This window comes from Tachysurus vachellii, chromosome 22 (genome assembly GCF_030014155.1).
Source record: "Tachysurus vachellii isolate PV-2020 chromosome 22, HZAU_Pvac_v1, whole genome shotgun sequence".
NCBI classification, from domain to species: domain Eukaryota; kingdom Metazoa; phylum Chordata; class Actinopteri; order Siluriformes; family Bagridae; genus Tachysurus; species Tachysurus vachellii.
Genome location: NC_083481.1, coordinates 14,035,906 through 14,054,417, shown reverse-complemented (window position 1 = coordinate 14,054,417; position 18,512 = coordinate 14,035,906). Strand labels below are relative to the sequence as shown.

The window sequence follows — 18,512 nt, the reverse complement described above, 5'->3', positions numbered from 1 at the left end:
AGCTTAACTTTTTTTTTTTTTTTTTTTAAGGTTAGTTGGTAGAGAGAGAGAGAGAGAGAGAGAGAGTGTGTGTGTGTGAGTGTGTGTGTGGACATGCTTGAGATTGTATACATGCCTGCCATCGTTGACGTTAAAGCAGTCCTAGCTCGAACAAACTGCTGTATGAAATGGTGCAGGAAGCGTCTCAGTTTGTACAGGCATGGAGAGAAAAATTCTCTTTGTTTCACCATATAACACAAGCCTATCGTTTATTTTTTCCCAATAACAGCATGTCCTACCGCAGCAATCTGTCAGCACTAACAGGTTTCATTTCATCAAAAAGAACATCTAACCATCTTGCTAGCTAACTTGCAAACAAACTCTCTATTGTATTTGCAAATCGGGACTTTTTTACTGAAAGCCACTAGTGTTCGTGTGACAAATGCAAGGTAGTTGATATCGGGACATATGAATAAAAATTAACTATGCAATTTGTAAACGCGAATCAAACCAGTCTAGCTTTGCACTGGATAGGAAGAACACCGAGATGTTCCTAGGATTTGTATTTTGTTTTTTTTTTTGCAATTTGATTAAAATGATGTATCTTTAAAATAGTTTTAAGAAAAGGTTCAATTCTATCTGAACATGTCAAGAAACAGAAACTGATATCTGATCAGTGAGAGAATTACTCATTGAGTTATTGATCACAGTGGTGTCATGCATCTTTCTTTCTCTTGTCTTTTTTTCCTTCTGTCTGTAGTGGTGGTGGCCTTGCTGAAGCTGTAGATGCCCTCTGTGAATAGATCTTTAATCAGAGTTTCTACATTGGCACTCAAAGGTAAGTGAAAGTGTGATGCTTCCTCTAAACTCCGTAATCACTGAAATGATTCTAGTGCTGATCTGGGATCTGTAAAGCTTCTGTAGAAACAGGTTATATTATATAACACTCTAATTCTTTATTGATCATTTGAGCATGGGATCTGAAGTTGCACTTGTAATTGGGTTGAAAAGACTTTATCCTGGTGTTCTTGCTGAAATTTCATCCATCCAGTGACTCTTGGCATGTGTTTTGCAGGATGTGAGGTGGAACGGAGTGGATGTCATCATTCTCCACTGCTGCAAAGGTGAGGAAAAAGGAGGAGGGGGTGGGGAACGGGATGAAAAGGGATGGATCAGGAGACAGAATGCAGGGAAAGATAGAGAGAAAGAGAATGGGGGATGGGGGACGAGGACGACCACGAGGTTGTTGTCTGATATAAAGTGTGTGTTGCTGTGTTTCACATGTCTGGGCAGGCACTGCAGTAAGTTGCATAAAGTCAGTGTTTAGTCCCGTAGTTCGACTCAAGGATGATGAGCTCATGGAGGAATTCATGGCTCTGTTTGTGTGGAAGGGAAGGGGAAGGGTGGGTGTGCGTCTCTGTGTATGTGTAGGAGGCCAAGGGGAAGAGAGTGTGACCTGATGGCCTGTTCTCAGAGGTTTCCGCTGAACTCTGAGAGGGGTCAATCATGAGGAAAGGCTATGCTAACCAAACGCACACACATACACACGCACATAAATGTTTGTTGTACTGTCCTTGTGTGGATGTTCAGTTGACATAATTATTAACAGCTTATTATGCACCTGACTCTTACCCTGAGCTTTGTCACTAATCAAACCTTTGGGCTGCTGTTTGGATTTTAACTGATGCTGCAGTACAAAGTTTTGCCAAATGTCCCAACAACTCTGTCCTTGTACATATCAAGATGTAAAAACATGTGTACACACACACACACACACACATACACACATACACACACACACACACATTACTAGATACTACCTTCATAAACAACTTGCATTATTTACTATTTGAATATTAATGAAACAGTAGCTGGACTACAAAATCTGATAAAACAGCAAAAAATCGCTTTCTCAAGCAAGCGATTTTGTCATTTGGGCAAAATTCTATTCTTTAGGAAAAAAGGTTTCAGATTCAGCATGTTTATTTACCCAGAGTAATGCTTCCTCATCACTGATAAGTAGCTTAAATTTGTATTTATTTTTTTTCCCTTGTTATGTAACTTCCAGAATCCAGGAAAAATCTGGCATCTGTAATACAGGCTGAATTCCAGTTCGGCGTACAGTATGTGTTAAGTAAATGAAGTGTTTAGGAAGTGTACAATACTAATAATAGTCTTGTATCAGATAACTAAAAACTTGGCTAAATATTAGGCGTATTTATTAAAATGTAATTCCGTGAGGCTGTTTGTTCTAACACAGAGGAAATTGAGGACTGTACAGAGAACGAGAATGAGCTGTTGTCAGAAAGATTCTGCAGTGGGAAGTGAAGATGTGCAGGTGAGAGACAACGAGAAGAGGGAGAGGGAGTACTGTGTGCAGTAGTGAGATGGAGGGAGGGAGGGAGGACGAGGGAGGTGTGTGACAAGAACGGTAGTAAACAACAGAATTGGGCGAGTGTGTACGTGTAATATGACACTGTGTGGTAATCTTGCAGTCCTTTGTAGAGCTGAGTAACAGAATAAACGCTTCACTCTGGATGCTTTTCTGAGCACGGAAAAATCGGGATTCTTTGTACTCCTGAAATACACACGTTTCACATAAGATCCTTTTGTTTTTTTTGTTTTGTTTTGTTTTTTTTATATGAAACTGCCTTTTAAATCATATCGATCCTTTCGACTTTGCCTCATTATGAGAATCCACACTGGGCTCTAGCTTCCGGAGGGAGAGTATTGACCCTCTGTGAGTCTGTACTGCAGAGCAACACACACACACACACTGAACGAGTGATGACCCATTTCTCCTGGGGCCCTGCTTCACTCAGTCATCATCAGCATATATACATACACGCTCACTCGCTCGCTGTCTCCCTCAGCTGGAACATTCCTTACTTTCAACTAAATGTGGGAATACTTAGAAATATGCTGCCCGATTCTCATTCTCTCTCTCTCTCTCTCTCTCTCTCTCTCTTTTTCTCTTTCTTTCTTTCTCGCACACACTCTCTCTCTCTCTCACTCACACACACACACACACACACACACACACACAGTGCTTAGATCTTTTCCTAGATTCCTTAAATCTGAGCTAATTCTGTTGACTGTTTACATTCCATATGCACAATTAAGAGTGTGTGTGTCTGTGTGTGTTTGTAGGTGCTGATATGTGTTGAAGATGAGTGGACCAGGGGAGAACTCTCTGGAGTCATTGGGCTACGACCGGAAACGGAAACTCTCCACTTGTGACACACCAGGACTTGGGTAAGTGTATTTGTGTGCGTTTGTGTGTATGTGTCAGAATTTATGAAGATGAGCTGAAATATTACACATCTTTACACATTTTGAATTCACATATATGCGTTTATCCAGGTGTGATAAGCGTCGGAGAGAACAAGAGTGTAAGTACATCGAGGAGCTCGCTGAGCTGATCTCAGCTAACCTCAGTGACATAGATAACTTCAACGTCAAACCGGACAAATGCGCCATCCTTAAAGAGACAGTACGCCAGATACGTCAGATTAAAGAGCAAGGTATGACAAAACTGCTGCAGCTTTATATCATTATGCATTTTCATTACTTATTGTTAAAAACGACTGACAGCTAAAGGTGTTTTTGTAATGTGCTGCCATCTGGTGGTGTTTTTACACCACCATCTCGATGCAACAAATGTATTTCAATTCCGACTTACTCGTTTTCTTTCAAAGTGAGAAAGGTTCATAGCAGTTATAATGATGACAGTAAGTCAACTGACATCGTTTTTTTCGGTAAATTGTTTCTTAACATTGGGTAAACAACTTGTAATAAATAAAATGTAACATTAAGAATAAACTGTAAATGATTCAATTCAAATTCGGTCATTCTTGAAGACAGCATGACAGCATGAATGCTTAAAGGACAATATTTAAACTACAACCATTTGTGAAGTTGGCGGGACCAAAAAAGAAGAAAGATCTTTGTGCTAAAGTTGTTTGTGCTGTAAAAGTCATAAACAGTTGAAAAGGTTATATTGAAAATAAATATAATAGCACACTGTTGCTTTTGTTAACATTTGAAAAATGTCTTTTCACCCCGTGTTGATATGACCAGCTCCTTGACCCCGTTTGTTGTTATTTGTTACCGATTCTTTGCAGGAAAGGGTTCGTGCGGCGATGATGATGTCCAAAAGGCAGACGTGTCCTCTACGGGTCAGGGGGTCATCGACAAGGACCATCTGGGCCCTCTGTTGTTGCAGGTTAGCAAGATCACTGAAGCATTGGATTATATTTGATATAATTGCGTTTTATGTCTTTTTTTTTTTTTTTTGCCTCAACCTTCCTCTCTCTTTGGATTTCAGGCGTTGGATGGCTTCCTATTTGTGGTGAACCGAGAGGGAAGCATCGTGTTTGTGTCTGACAACGTGACTCAGTATCTACAGTACAAGCAGGAGGAGCTGATCAACACCAGTGTCTATAACATCCTGCACCAGGAGGACCGTGAGGAGCTGCAGAAGAACCTGCCCAAAGCCAGTGGTACACACCTTTCCATTAACCTCTTGGTGTAATTTCAGATTTGAAATTTCCATACTGAAGTCTGACATGTTCCATGCTGAAATATGTGCGTGTTTTTAGGAGCAAATGGTGTTTCGTGGACAGGAGATTCTTCTCGTCAGAAAAGCCACACCTTTAACTGTCGGATGCTGGTGAAGTTCGGGCATGGAGGCCCCGGCGCAGACGACGGATCAGGAAGGCCACGTTATGAGACCATGCAATGTTTCGCTCTTACCCAACCTAAAGCCATGATGGAGGAGGGTGAAGGTGTGGTTCATCTTCACACACACCTACACACAAACCAAAGGACTCGCACAATATCCCGACTATACAAATTACCACATTTGACATTAAATAATTGTCTCTGCTAATATAATAGAAATCGTACATAATGAATCTGTGTGTGTGGGTGGGTGCTGGGCTGTAATGAACTGATGTCTCATCCAGGGTGTGTACCCACTCATGGTGTTCAGTGAAATTTGTAAAGGAGAAAAAACTGTTCTGGTCCTGTAGCATTTGCATTTTCATGATTCTCTGTACTATAAAGAGACTCAGTCCTGGAGCAAAAGAACAAAAAGTGCTTAAATATCCATGTCATGTGTGCAGATCTGCAGTCTTGTATGATCTGTGTGGCACGGAGAGTGACCACGGTGGAGTGCACGGAGAGGTTCAGCACCAGACACGAGCTCTCAGGTGAACACGTCTGCTCTTTTTTTTTGTAATTCATTTATAATTTAAAGTGCAGTATCATCGTGGATTCTTATGGATTAGTGGTGTGTGTATCAAGTTATGGCTTTGCTTCTAAATCTGTGCGTGTTTATTTTTATAACAGGTAAGCTGATTGAGATTGAGCATCAAAGCACATTACACACCACTATGCGTCCTGGTTGGGAGGATCTGGTGCGCAGGTGTTTGCAGATGTTCCTGCATCACAGTGAAGGTCAGCCCTGGTCCTGTAAACGACACTACCAGGAGGGTAAGTCCACATCTGTAAGAACTTCACTTTGGAGTGCAAGAATGACATTTACACATAAGTCTTTAACATTATGACAAAGGAAATACCATAAAGGCATTCATTAGTAGGCATTCAGTTTTCCATAATTATCACACACATGTTTTGCATGGTAGAAGTGTAGTTGTGAGGTAGCCGTTATTCTCGCGGTTAATAAAGCCTTGTTACATGATGGTGTTCTCTGGGTATCTTGAATAATTCTCTCGATTCCTCTTTCTAGCTTGCATACGTGGTCGAGCAGAGACTCCACTGTACCACTTTTCCCTTTCTGATGGAACTCCAGTAACTGCACAGACACGCAGCGAGCTCTGCCGAAACCCAAATACCAACGATCCTCACAGCTACCTCTCCACTCACCTACTGCAGAGGTTTGCAAGCTTTATTCCTTCCCTCTTAATGTTTGGGTGACTTCAAGCACTTTATTGCTTCACCCTCACTTATTCCTTAAGTATAGGCATCAGTGTACTTTACTTTCATTCCTATATTAGAGAAGCTCATGGCTTCAGTATTTACTTTCCTTTTACACGATTACTGTTAAAATCTCTTGTGCCCATTTATTTGCCAGCAACTTTATTAGTGCCTCCATTAGTGTATTGTCCATTGATCCCATTCTTTAGGGTACGTCTTGAATATGCACTTAACTCGCTGGACGTATTATAGATGGTGTACAAATTTATTCGGATCAGCATTGATTTATAGGTGTTGGATGTTAGGTTCTTCCCATACTGAGACCCTTTTCTGGTCTCACTCACAATTTTTCCTTCTCTTTTAGAGAACAGAATGGTTTCCGGCCAAACCAGGGGGGTGTAATGCGTTCCCAAGGACTGGGTGGTGCCAACCATAATTCCCAAATGAACATGACTCCTGGTGGGCAGATGGGCATGGGCAATACCAGAGGCTACGGCATGAATGACTCAGGGCATATGGGACCTAGAGGAGGCCCCATGTATGGCCCTGGGAACAGAATGAATCAGATGAACCCAATGCACCAGATGAATCAAATGAACCAGATGAATTCCATGAATCAGGTAAACCAGATGAATGCAATGAACCAGATGAATCAAATGAGTCAGATGAATCCTATTAATCAGATGAATCAAATGGGATCAATGAACCAGATGCACCAGCTGAACCCCATGAATCAGCATAACCCTATGAGTCAAATGAATCAGATGGGACATCCTGGAATGAATCCGCACCCACAGCAATTCCATAGTGGAGGGTATGGGCTGGGCATGACCAGTCCATCCCATGGTAGCCCAGGTATGAACCCATCTCAACAGAACATCATGAGCTCTCCACGGATACGAGGAAGCCCAAAGATGGGAGCCAGCCCCTTCTCTCCAGGAGGTATGTACCTGCTATTACCTACCGGAATAAATAAAGAAATTGTGCTTTTTTTTATATATATTTTCTTATGATTTTTGCATTACTGTGTGTCTTTGGCAGGTATGCACTCTCCTATGGGGCCTGTTGGAATGTCTGGCAGTAGTGGCTCCTCTGGTGGCAGCACTTTTTCAAGCAGCTCCCTAAATGCCCTCCAGGCCATCAGTGAGGGAGTAGGCTCTTCCCTCCCCTCCACTCTCACTTCGCCTTCACACAAATCAGACAATTCCCCCAGCATCAACTCCACTCAGCCTGGTCAACCAAACTTGTCTGGCACCAATAAAGGGCCTAATATGGGTGAAACGAAAAGCCCTGCTAGTACTCCTAACACAGGAACGGACCAGCAACACGTGAACACATCAGATACCTCGTCAGATAAGCCAGATAGTCAGTGCAACAAAGATGGCCAGACTGGAGCTGATATCCAGCGGAAGGGTCCAGAAGGCAAGGGCCATAAGAAGTTACTCCAGCTGCTTACATCTCCACCGGAAGATCTTGCCTTGGGAGGAGGAACCGGCGCGCCCCCTCCTGGACGTGCTTCCACTCCCATTGGTGCTGACTCAAAAGAGGCTGGAGTTAGTATGACGAGCCCGTCTTCCACAGGTGTATCTTCATCATCATCTGCTTTATCAGGCGGTACCACATTGCAGCATGGATCAGGATGCGTGTCATCTACAGGCTGCATGAGTAGCCATCTCGCCGGTCATACGCTGCAGGAGAAGCACAAGATTCTCCACAAGCTCCTGCAAAACGGCAACACGCCAGATGAGGTGGCGCGCATCACTGCTGAGGCCACAGGGAAGATTACCCTTGGTTCGGAACAACAGGGCCCAGAGGGCATAGGGTTGGAGGTCAAGCAAGAGCAGCACAGTCCAAAGAAGACAAATGCTCTGCTCCATTATCTTCTGAACAAGGATGATACCAAAGATACTGGAATTGAGAGCAAACCAGGACTGGATGAGCTAGAGGGTCGTGGGGTTAGCGCAGTAGGTGTTGCAACTACGGACTCCAGCAGCCATGAGCGCAAGATCAAAAGCGAGCCGCCTGATGAGGTACGTGAGAATGAGTGATGGCTTTGAATGTTTTTAGAACAATGCTAACTTTTAATGAGATTTGTCCCACTTTTATTCCCATTAGAATTCTGACCCATCTCACCCAACCTCACAGATATATTTATTTGTTCCTCAGAACCTGGGTGGTTCTATTTTACTAAATATAAAGAAATAATCATGTAAACCATAGCATCCTGACCAGGATAAAGCACTTTCTGAAAATTAATGAATGTATGATATACAGCCCAGTTTACGTTAGAAGCAGTAACCCGTGCCAGCACACTGACGCATCCAAAGCTCTGCCGTATTAATATAACTGAAATGAAAAGTAAAACTTGACCGTACATGATTCATACACACAAGTGCGAGTGGTTAGATATGACAGTAAAAACCGACTCCCATAAATCTTTTTTTTGTTTGTTTTTTTCCCCCCACATGATCCCTGTCCTGATACATTCCTCTAATTCTATATTTAGTGCGATTACTGATTTGTGTATAATGTATACAGATAAATCAAATGTCTCTGTAATTCCAGTTGCAAAGTCTGCAGAGCATTCTAGGAGGGTTAAAACCTGCTTCCGGGATGTTTACTGATTCTGGAAGCACAGACGGAGAAAATAAGAAAGGGAATGGACCCAACAACACTACACATGGTAAGAACTAATATTGGTTCTGCAGTATCACTGTGTACAATAGTTTACCTCAAAAAATGTTAATAATACTGGAAGATCCGAAGAAGCTTGTAGTGTTTTATTGTAAATGATATAAATATAGAAATTTCTTTTTCCGTATAGACCGTGAGGCTGCAGGGATGGGCCCGGGGCCACGAGTGCCCTTCCAGAGAGCAATGTCTGTGGACAGTAAACCTTTTAGTGGTGCAAGAGGGACGGGCAGGAGAAGTGCCCCCTCCTCTCTCATTAAACAAGAAAGCTTGGACAGCCACATAGGCATGGGTGAGAAGAAATATACCACGTTGTCAGTATTTTGATGTCTAATATTTTGCTTGGTGAAAGCGCTTTCCCATTATCTCCTGTTCTCTCGCTTTTTCCACAGGAGGTCTTAACAGGCAAATGGGCATGAACCAGATGCCACCTATGATGGGACCAGGTGATTGGAGGATGCCAGGCTCTGGGGCTAGTCCAGGGGGGTCTAACGGGCACCCAGGGATGGGTTGTCCAGGCATGGATCCAAATCCCAAGGGAATGATGGGAGGTTCCATGATGAACCGGTCGAACAGTGTACCAACACCCAGATCTATGCTACAGCAGCAGTTAATGGATATGGGTAAGTTATTACATTATGACATTTACATATATAAACACATGCACGCTAGTAAATAGAATTATTAAGACTTTTGAATGAATCGCTTATTTGTTAACCTCAAAAGCAACTTGATACCGTAAAAGTTTGGGAAGAGTTATCTTGTGTATTTAAAGGCGTGTGTCTGTGTGTTCCCGCACGCAGGTCAAAATGAGATGGGGATGAACACTTTCAGAGGGCAGCCGCATCCTCCTCAGTCTCCATCATGGCCAGACTGTGGCATAAGTATAGATGGACCCCCTAATGCAAACAGGTGAAGTTTTTATCAGTAGTTACTGCATTAGTCCTGATTGCTGGTGTACTGTAGCATTTTCATTGCTCAACATGAACCAGTCGACTAACTGAAATTTTAAATGACTTTCCACGAAAAAATTTCCAGTCTACATTAATGTCCGTATCTATGCTGCTTGCATAGTTTGTCTTTTATGCAAAGAATGAACTTAACTGACTTCTAGATTTTATTAAGTGGTCTTTCTCTCATGGATAAATAAATAAAGTAAATATGTAAATTTCACTTGTATTGAGTTTTGTGTTTGTTTCGTGTTTGTGCGTTCAGCTTGCCATTCAACAACCCCTTGGACGATCTGCTTGCTCCTCCATCCACCACTGAAGGGCAGAGTGACGAGCGAGCTCTGCTTGACCAGCTCGACTCCCTCCTTAACAACACAGACAACCTCGGCTTGGTGGAGATCGATCGAGCTCTTGGGATCCCAGACCTTGTCGGCCAGGTCTGAGAAGAATACCATTTTTAGATATGTACTTGGCAGATATTATGATTTACTAAAAATAGGGGATATTGTAATGACTCTACATATCTGGATGCATTTTACATAGATAGATTTTTGTCACTTGATGCATTCCGAAGTTTGAATAGGCAGTGTCTCCACGTGTCACATGACATGTTATACACCACAACATACACACAGCTTTACACTTTTGGAATGTACTTTATTTTTAATATGTACCATTTGAACTCTGACACTGTTGACAATTGATCCTTTTTATCATGTATATTCAATGTAACTCAAGCTCAATCTACTCTTCTCACAGGGCCAAAGCACAGATCACCCGGCAACTCCTACAGATGCTTTCCCAGGTCCATCTCCTGATTCATCCATGAGTATGGATCCTAAGGTCATGTATGGACCAGGTTATCCTGGTCCACCATCAGTGGGCATGCAGGGAGGGTATGGACCCGGACATGGTCCTGCTCCTGGTCAAGCTCCTGGTCCCGGTCCTGGTACCGGCCCAGGACCGGGTCCGGGTCCTATGCAGAGCCATCCAGGACCAGGATTTAACCCAATGATGCAGCAGATGGGTGGGATGGTGGGCATGAACCCACGTGCTGCCATGATGCGTCCACGCATGGTGAATGCTAAGCAGCCGCTCAGACTGCATCTACAGCAGAGGCTTCAAGGACAACAGGTGAGAGTCAGAGATATTGTATGTCCTCCTGAATCATTTTAACAAGAGACAACTGTTTTCATTGTATTCAACAAATTGTATTCATTGTTCTTATTTATTAGCAATAATATTTAGACTTATACCAGTTATGACACAGCCAAGCCCCTTTTGGCATCGGCAAAGTACTCCACAATGCACAATTCTCAAACTTAGAAACACTTAAAAAACTGGTGGTCTGATTTAGTTTGAATTTATACCTGAGTGACTCTGACTTTTGTTCATTTACAGTTTATGAACCAGAGCAGACAGGGTTTGGCGATTAAAATGGAGAATGCACCAGTGGCAAATCCTGGCCTGAGGCCTGGCCTGCAGCCTGGCCTGCAGCCTGGCCTGCAGCCTGGGATGCAGCCTGGCATGCAACCTGGCATGCAACCTGGCATGCAGCCTGGCATGCAGCCTGGCATGCAGCCTGGCATGGGAGGACAGGTATCTCACTGCTCACCCACCAAACATGGATGCATAGGCAAAAAAGTTTAGATTTAATATGTTAAATATGTTAAGTTTTATGGTCATTTACATGGACTTGAAATGGAAGTAATTCTTAAAATGTGACAGACTGACAGCTTTATCGCTCTCTCTTTCTTTCTCTTTCTTTCTCTTATAGTCGAGTTTTCTGAACGCTCAAATGGTGGCTCAGCGAAATCGAGAGATGATGACCCAGATGAGAAGGCAGAGGATGATGATGATGATGCAGCAGCAGCAGCAGCAGCAGCAGGCTGCAGCTGGAGGCTTCAGCCCCCCTCCTAATGTCACTGCTCCCACTGGCATGGACAACCCCATGGGAGGAACACCTATGAACCAGCCTGGTCAACAGCCATTTAACTATGGAGGGAATTACGGTGGGTTAATGTCCAGTATTGTTGGAGCAATTAAAAAAAAAAACAAAAAAAAACAGAACACTTGGTGTATGATAGTTACACAACTAATTGAATTGGCGGGAAGACCTAATGATGTTAATATGCTTTTGTACTGTGTAAACTGATTAACTCTTCTGTGGTGCAATTATAGCTATGGGCCAGCAGGGTGACCCCTCGTTCATGGGCACCGGTAACAGCCCTCCTAATATGATACCCGGACGTATGGGAGGCCCACAGAATCCCATGATGCAACAGCACCCTCAGAGTAGCCCAATGTACCAGTCAGCAGATATGAAGGGATGGACACAAGGTGGCATGCCCATGAACAAGTGAGTAGCAAAATCTAACAAAGTAGCCATATTTTGTGTGCTGCATGTTTGGGGTTTTTATTTTCTGTTGCATTAGATTGATGATGAGCTGTAATAGTATTAATAATGATAATAATAATAATAATAGCGGAATGGAATTGCATTTTAATCTAAAGATCTTCATTCTCTTCTGAAATTGCAGTATTTTCTCAAATGCTTTAAGTAAACACTGCATTAATTATTTTTTCATTCATGCTAGTACTGTTCGATAGCTCTTCGAATCAATTTCCTGCCTGACTTTTTTGTTTTGTTTCGTTTCAGTTCATACCCTCAGCAGCAGCAGCAGCAACAGCAGCAGCAGCAGTTCTCCCAGCAGGGGGCACCAGCGCAGTATGGGGGCATGATGATAAACGGAGCCATGCAGGGAGGAGTGAACGGGCCAGGGCAGATGATGCCAATGCAAGGGCAGATGAGCATGAACCCCATGGGCATGGGTCGCATGCCACTGGGTCCTGACCAGGTACATAATGACAGTGTGTATTAGGAGCCTTTTAGTTGTTTAGTATTAAATGTTTTTTGCTCTCCTGCTTTCAGCGAGAAAGAGAGTTTAATGAGTTTATTTATCATAATAGCCCATAGTATTAAAATGTAAAAGCTAATGTTTAAAACAGGCAAAAATAATAATAGATGACATCTTCGTGTTCTTAAACAAAATTTTGTTTCGTATTGGTTTTGTAGAAATACTGAAGCAGAACACAGTTTCAACAAGAGAGTAAAGCTGAGCAGAGTCATGTTGAACTCTGAGCAAACCCTGACAGCAGACATGCAACATCGCCCAGCTCCAGCTGGACATGAGACAGAGGAATTGTCCACATCACTGTGTTTTAATAATCCTTGAAGCATTTGTGTATGCCCCTAGAATAGTATTTGAGTGCAACGCTCTGTCCGTCTGCAGCCAAACTCGTGCTCTTATGTGAAGCTGTCTCTCTCTCTTTCTGTGTGTGTGTTGTGTGTGTGTGTCTGTGTGTGTCTGTGTGTGTCTGTGTGTGTCTGTGTGTGTCTGTGTGTGTCTGTGTGTGTCTGTGTGTGTGTGCGCGTGTGTGTGCGTGCATGCGTGTGTGTGTGTGCGTGCGTGTGTGTGCGTGCGTGTGTGTGTGTGCGTGCGTGTGTGCGTGTGTAATGCTGTACTTCACCACCAGAGGGTGGTTTTCTCTTGCTGTGGAACTGCCCTGGTGCTGGGTGGGGATGCACTTTATCACAAGGCAAATAAGGAAAAGAATATCTGCAATATGTCTTGCTCGTTCTAGCCTTATTTAAAGACTCTCTGTGCAGAAACAACCTTCTCGGTAACAATACCTTGCTTTCAGGACAGACTGCTCCAGTTCCCCACTATATGCAGCTACGAGCAATAATCCTCTACTTTATGCCATATATGTTAAAATGGTGCACCATTAAATTAACAGAGCAAAAGGTACTGCAGTATTAACTGGGCTTTTTGTTTTATATGTGAATAAGAACAGACTTGTACATGCTGTACGCTCCAAATGTATCATATGTGCCCTTATTATATACTGTACATTTTTGCACAGATTTGGCCCATGTAAGGTCCAGCATATTATATTTTAGGTCAATATTGCTTTGGGTGTTAATTCTATTTTAACTTTCTCAAAGGGAAAACATTTTTAAAAGATTTTTATCTTTTCTGATCTAGCCTTGTTTTCTTTACAGTATTGCAGTGATGATAGACATTTGTTTTGGGAGGGCACTTTCTTTCTTTGGAAATTAAACGGATAAATCCTACCGGATCAAGCAGTTACATTAAGAGGACATCACGGTTTTTGTTTGTGTTTTTATCTGTACATTTTATGGACAAAGACGATTATTTGCTCAGCCTTTCTCTGTGAGCTAGCTGTTACTATCATCGATGGTTTCACTTTTAAGAGCTGGGACTTTATAAATCTACCTTTAAAAAATTGCACAATCCAAAGATATAGATGTTTCATTGCTTTGCTGAAATTTTAACCTTACCAGTAGTCTTTTTGTGTGAATAAACAGAGTGCAAGGTACATATCATATAAGTTTATTATGATTTTGTACTACATGCTGTACCCAACCAATGTAATACATTTTCAAGGCCAGTTCATAGAGCAATTTTTTTTTTTTTTTTTAAATAACAAAACAAACCGTTAACATATCAGTCTTTTCTCTCCAAGCATTCTTAAAATCTTTAAGCAAGAAATCAATTTGTTTCTTTTATTTTAAAGTAGAATATGTTGGATCATCATGAAATATATTTGGAAATAAGAAATCACAATGTTTTGAGTTTTGGGCAAGGGTCTGATTGATTAATTTATGTGGACAAGGGAGCGAATAAGCTGATGTTTTACCGGATGTAAATCGCAATACAATTTATTCTTTTCCTCGTTGTTGATATTGTTGTAAATAAAATTTATATTTAAACATGATTTATTAACTGGAACTTCTGACATTTTAATTTCTATACTGGTTTTGGCCACATAGTGGCGCAAAAAACAAGCAAAAAGGGATTTTCTGTACTAGTGTTTGGGGTTAGGGTTATTTTGTCATTCAAGCATGAGGCTCAGCTTATAAGAATTTAATATAAATTCTTAATAACCATAATCTTTTTTTTGTTTTTTTTGGGGTGGTTAAGGAAGGTAGGTAAGGAAGGTAACATTCTGATCTGGTTCTTCTTGGTACCCAAATTGATGGGGAAATAATCTACTTTTCTACTTAAGTAGAACATTGAAGGGTTTCCTTAGAAAAAATCCAGCAGAAACTACTTCTTAGAAATTGTCGATCCCTTAGGGGTTCTTAAGTTGTCCCTCAAGAAGAACACATAAAATTTCTCCGTCAAAGCCTACAAGAGTGTTTCCCCAATCATAAGGAGTTCTGAGTAGAAACCTTAATTACTCAATAAACATTCGAAGACCCTTTAAAAGAAGACATTTTAATGGTTTGTTCAGTATTCTATTTGTTCAGTGGTGTTGGATAATTAAAGGTTACGATGGAACCAATGATGGTCCATGTAAAAACCTACTCAAAGTATTTAACATAGAATGAGAAGCTGAACTATCTAATGAACTTTTCAAGGATTTCTTTTAATTACAGGCATTAAACAAGTTTAAGAATTTAATGTCTTAAACAAGACATTAAATTCTATTTCATCTCATGTCTACACAGGCATGGTTAAAGTGTCTGTGTAGAACACTACAATGATAGAATCCACCTTTTTAAATACTATTTTTGTTCAATCACATTTTTTTTTTCTCAGTCTGTAAAAGACCAGAACAATGTGTTTCACCTATAAGAAAGAAATATATGGATAGAAAATGAGTGTTTCAGGCTAAGAAACTTTAGAGTTTCACTTTTTTTTTTTAATGCATAGGGAATAAACATTGTTTAGGAAAGACACATGGATTTCTGAACGAGCCAAATGTGTTGTCTCTGTGCGTCTGGTGCAATAATAACAATAAACAAAAAGGCCAACATATTAGATATGTATAGCACTTCTATGTACATTTTAGCTTTGTTTCGGTTTTCTTATTAAACGTTCCGCTGTAGTCGTGTGTGAGAAAGTGTCCAGAGGGGTTTGAGAGCTCCTTTTGGCCGTCTTCCTGGCGCATCTGCGGCCGCGGGGCTCTTGTGGATTTTACTGTTTGTTAATGTTTCAATCAGCTGTGCGCGCTGGAATGTGGCGCGCTTTAACCTGAAGCTCCCCAGGTGCGCCGCGGCGCCGCTCAGTCTGCGCGCTCCCCCTCCCTCACTCCGTGCGCTTGGCACACAGCTATCACACAATCACACACACACACACACACACACACACACACACTGGCGAGGCGTGCAGCTGCGCAGGGAAATGAGGGAAAACACTGCACCGAGGAGACCGAATAAATCTTAGAACGATCCGCTTTTGCGCTCTGAAACACATTTAACCCTTTAGCTCCTGGACTAAAAAAAAAAACCCTTTAAAATGGTGAAAGCAAAAGGATTAACCAATTACACTGAGATGATCACTGTCATGTGTGAAAATAAGCCTTTAATCTACGTGTAAATGGCAATAAATTAACCATTCAGTTAAATTTTTTTTTTTTTTTTTTTTTTTTTTTGCCTACCCAGATCCTTATGATCTGATTCTGTGTCCTCTACATTGGACCATTTCTGATCATGGTGTCTGATTATGTCTTGCGGTCTCTCTTTCCTTCATTTCGATTATTATATATTTTTTTTTTACACGTGACTGTACAGACGGTATGTTTATTATGTGAGTGAAATTTTTAATAACTCGTTTTTAGCCATTTGATGGATGAAGGAATCAGTGTCTATACGTGTTCCACCTTATTACGCATAATAAGTTCTCACCCCCCACCCAGATTACCACCCCCCCCCCGACAGAACAAGGCATGAGTCAGAAATAAGGTTTTTTATCTTGTTTTAATAAAAAAAACATCAGATATACATTGTAAAAAACACAATAAGACGTTCATTGTAATATACAATACATTCTTTTTTGCTCAGCAATCTGAGAAATCGACGCTTTATAAAAACACTATAAAACTTTTTTAAAGGTGTGATCGTATAAAAAAGCATTGGAGAGAAACTCTACAGAATACAAAATAATACAGCAACAATAAGAAACTGATGGGCAGGGCTGCGTGTTGGTAACGGTGCCGTGGATTCCACAGCAGACAGCCATCTGTGCTGAAGTTGCACCCCATGTGAAGTATGAAGAATCTATCATCATCATCATCATCACCACCACATATTTCAGATTGGATTTGCCGGAGGAACGTCCTCCTACATTTGACCCCAGTCTGCTGTACACCTGGTGATTCACCAAACAATTCAAGGTGAAACAGTAGGTCTTGTTCTTTCTTGGTCATGATGCTCTCACTTGCACCAATGGATACGTGAGTTGTCTGGTGAGTCTTCTTTCTTAACGGCAGGCAATTCTGTCGTCAGAGCAGCCATTCTGTAAGAAAAGACACTTAAGGTTAGACACTTTGCTCGCTTTCTTCCTTCAGTTTGCCAGTAAGTCCTGTGTTATATCGTATGTGTATATTTACCTCGACAGAGATGCTGGCAAGCTCTGCGTTAAGAGTAGTGAGGGGACTGCGCGGAGATGAGCTTTTCTTTCCTGGCTCGTTCAGCTCCACTTGAAGATCCCAGATGTAGTCAATGACATGCTGGAGGATCTCCACTTTGGTAGCCTTTTTGTTGGCAGGCAGCGTGGGCACCAGCTCCTTGAGCTTGCTGTAGCAGCTGTTCATGTCCTGCAGGAAGACGCTCATGTGCTCATCCAGCAGCGGCAGCTTGCACTTGGAGATGCTCAGGCTCTGATCCGATAGGCAGCGGACCACCTCGTCCCCGCCGACCTTGCTCTTCAGGGCGCATGTAGATCCCACAACTTTCATTTTCGCTGTTTGGTTAGTCCTTTCGATGAAGAGAGGAAGAGTTGCTTCTCAGCTGACAGATCGTCACATGCCGCTTTACGCGACACAGCAGGCGTTTTATTCCGTTCCAGCGCGTCGGGGCGTGGCTACAACGCGCATGTTTTGAGCAGCGGGCCAATAGAAAAGTCAAAGCTACACCTCATCTGACCAATCAGAGAGCGGCTTTGCTTATCGAGATTACAATCAACAAGTTTTGGGGAGGGGGAAATGGTGTTACAAATGGAAACAAATGTGTGTCTTTTACGCATGATGTGTGGAAATCCAGCTGTCCGTGGCCAAGGGAATCTGCAGGTGGAGAGAGAGAGAGAGAGAGAGAGAGAGAGAGAGAGAGAGAGAGAAGGAAGGGGGGGAGAAGATAGAGAGAGAGAGAGAGAGAGAGAGAGAGAGAGAGAGAGAGAGAGAGAGAGAGAGAGAACAGAGTGCTTTATCACAAAAGGATGAACAATTTCACACAAAACCATCCTACATATTGTGGCAAATTCCAAAACACTTAGCACAAAACCTTGGTGTTAAACTGTCTCATTTTCCTCTCAGTGTATCATGATGCCTTTGCATGTGTGAGCATAAGCACAGAGCCCTTAACCTTTCCTATGATCTCAGTTCATAGATGAGGCTGAGATTCTGGCAGCACAATCCTTAATCCAGATCATTATATTTTTCAGACACGTTTTTGCTCGCTCACTAAAATAAAAAAGTACACTTTTTTATGGTCCCTTCACTGGTACCTTATTAGTAGCACATGTTTAGTATCTTTCAGCTCGGAAGCTTAGGTTTTATAGTCAAGCTATTTTAATGCATTTATTTTACATTACAGTCACGTTACAAGATACCAAATAAGCACAAAATATGCACTATAAATAAAATGCATCATAATCATCATTATTATTGTTGTTGTTGTTGTTGTTATTATTATTATTATTATTAAGATTATTATTATTAATTATTATTATTATTATTATGCAAGTTATGCACCAATGGATTTCTGTCCCAAAAGTTTATTTATTATATAGTATTTTTTAATTATTATTATTTGTTTTAATCATTTATTTATGTAGTATATAAACATTGAAGATATTTTCCTTTAACTGTTTAGTTTATAAATAAATAAATAAATAAATTTATTTATTTTGAACAAAATGTTCC

The 18,512-nt window shown here is 41.5% G+C and overlaps 2 protein-coding genes across 2 annotated transcripts in view; one reads left to right on the top strand and one right to left on the bottom strand.

Moving 5' to 3' along the window:
• ncoa3 (nuclear receptor coactivator 3) overlaps positions 1-14,363 on the top strand; it is a 33,189-nt gene extending 18,826 nt beyond the window's left edge. Inside the window, exons 2-24 of the mRNA XM_060858674.1 lie at positions 740-817; positions 1,055-1,103; positions 3,130-3,234; positions 3,343-3,503; positions 4,104-4,204; positions 4,307-4,481; positions 4,581-4,766; positions 5,106-5,192; positions 5,332-5,475; positions 5,732-5,879; positions 6,284-6,861; positions 6,961-7,949; positions 8,485-8,602; positions 8,744-8,902; positions 9,003-9,233; positions 9,414-9,522; positions 9,826-9,997; positions 10,320-10,694; positions 10,962-11,159; positions 11,338-11,572; positions 11,742-11,919; positions 12,220-12,418; positions 12,637-14,363. Of these exons, the coding sequence (XP_060714657.1) occupies positions 3,149-3,234; positions 3,343-3,503; positions 4,104-4,204; positions 4,307-4,481; positions 4,581-4,766; positions 5,106-5,192; positions 5,332-5,475; positions 5,732-5,879; positions 6,284-6,861; positions 6,961-7,949; positions 8,485-8,602; positions 8,744-8,902; positions 9,003-9,233; positions 9,414-9,522; positions 9,826-9,997; positions 10,320-10,694; positions 10,962-11,159; positions 11,338-11,572; positions 11,742-11,919; positions 12,220-12,418; positions 12,637-12,645 (4,638 nt within the window). The 5' untranslated portion in view covers positions 740-817; positions 1,055-1,103; positions 3,130-3,148 and the 3' untranslated portion in view covers positions 12,646-14,363. The remainder of the gene's footprint in view (positions 1-739; positions 818-1,054; positions 1,104-3,129; positions 3,235-3,342; positions 3,504-4,103; positions 4,205-4,306; positions 4,482-4,580; positions 4,767-5,105; positions 5,193-5,331; positions 5,476-5,731; positions 5,880-6,283; positions 6,862-6,960; positions 7,950-8,484; positions 8,603-8,743; positions 8,903-9,002; positions 9,234-9,413; positions 9,523-9,825; positions 9,998-10,319; positions 10,695-10,961; positions 11,160-11,337; positions 11,573-11,741; positions 11,920-12,219; positions 12,419-12,636) is intronic.
• A 1,968-nt stretch (positions 14,364-16,331) lies between these two features.
• Positions 16,332-17,395, bottom strand: id1 (inhibitor of DNA binding 1, HLH protein). The gene is made up of 2 exons (XM_060857884.1): positions 16,983-17,395; positions 16,332-16,888 (listed from the first exon to the last, which is right to left on the bottom strand). The coding sequence occupies exons 1-2, from the start codon at positions 17,328-17,330 to the stop codon at positions 16,853-16,855; spliced, it is 384 nt and encodes a 127-aa protein (XP_060713867.1). The 5' UTR covers positions 17,331-17,395; the 3' UTR covers positions 16,332-16,852.
• Positions 17,396-18,512: the final 1,117 nt, after the last annotated feature.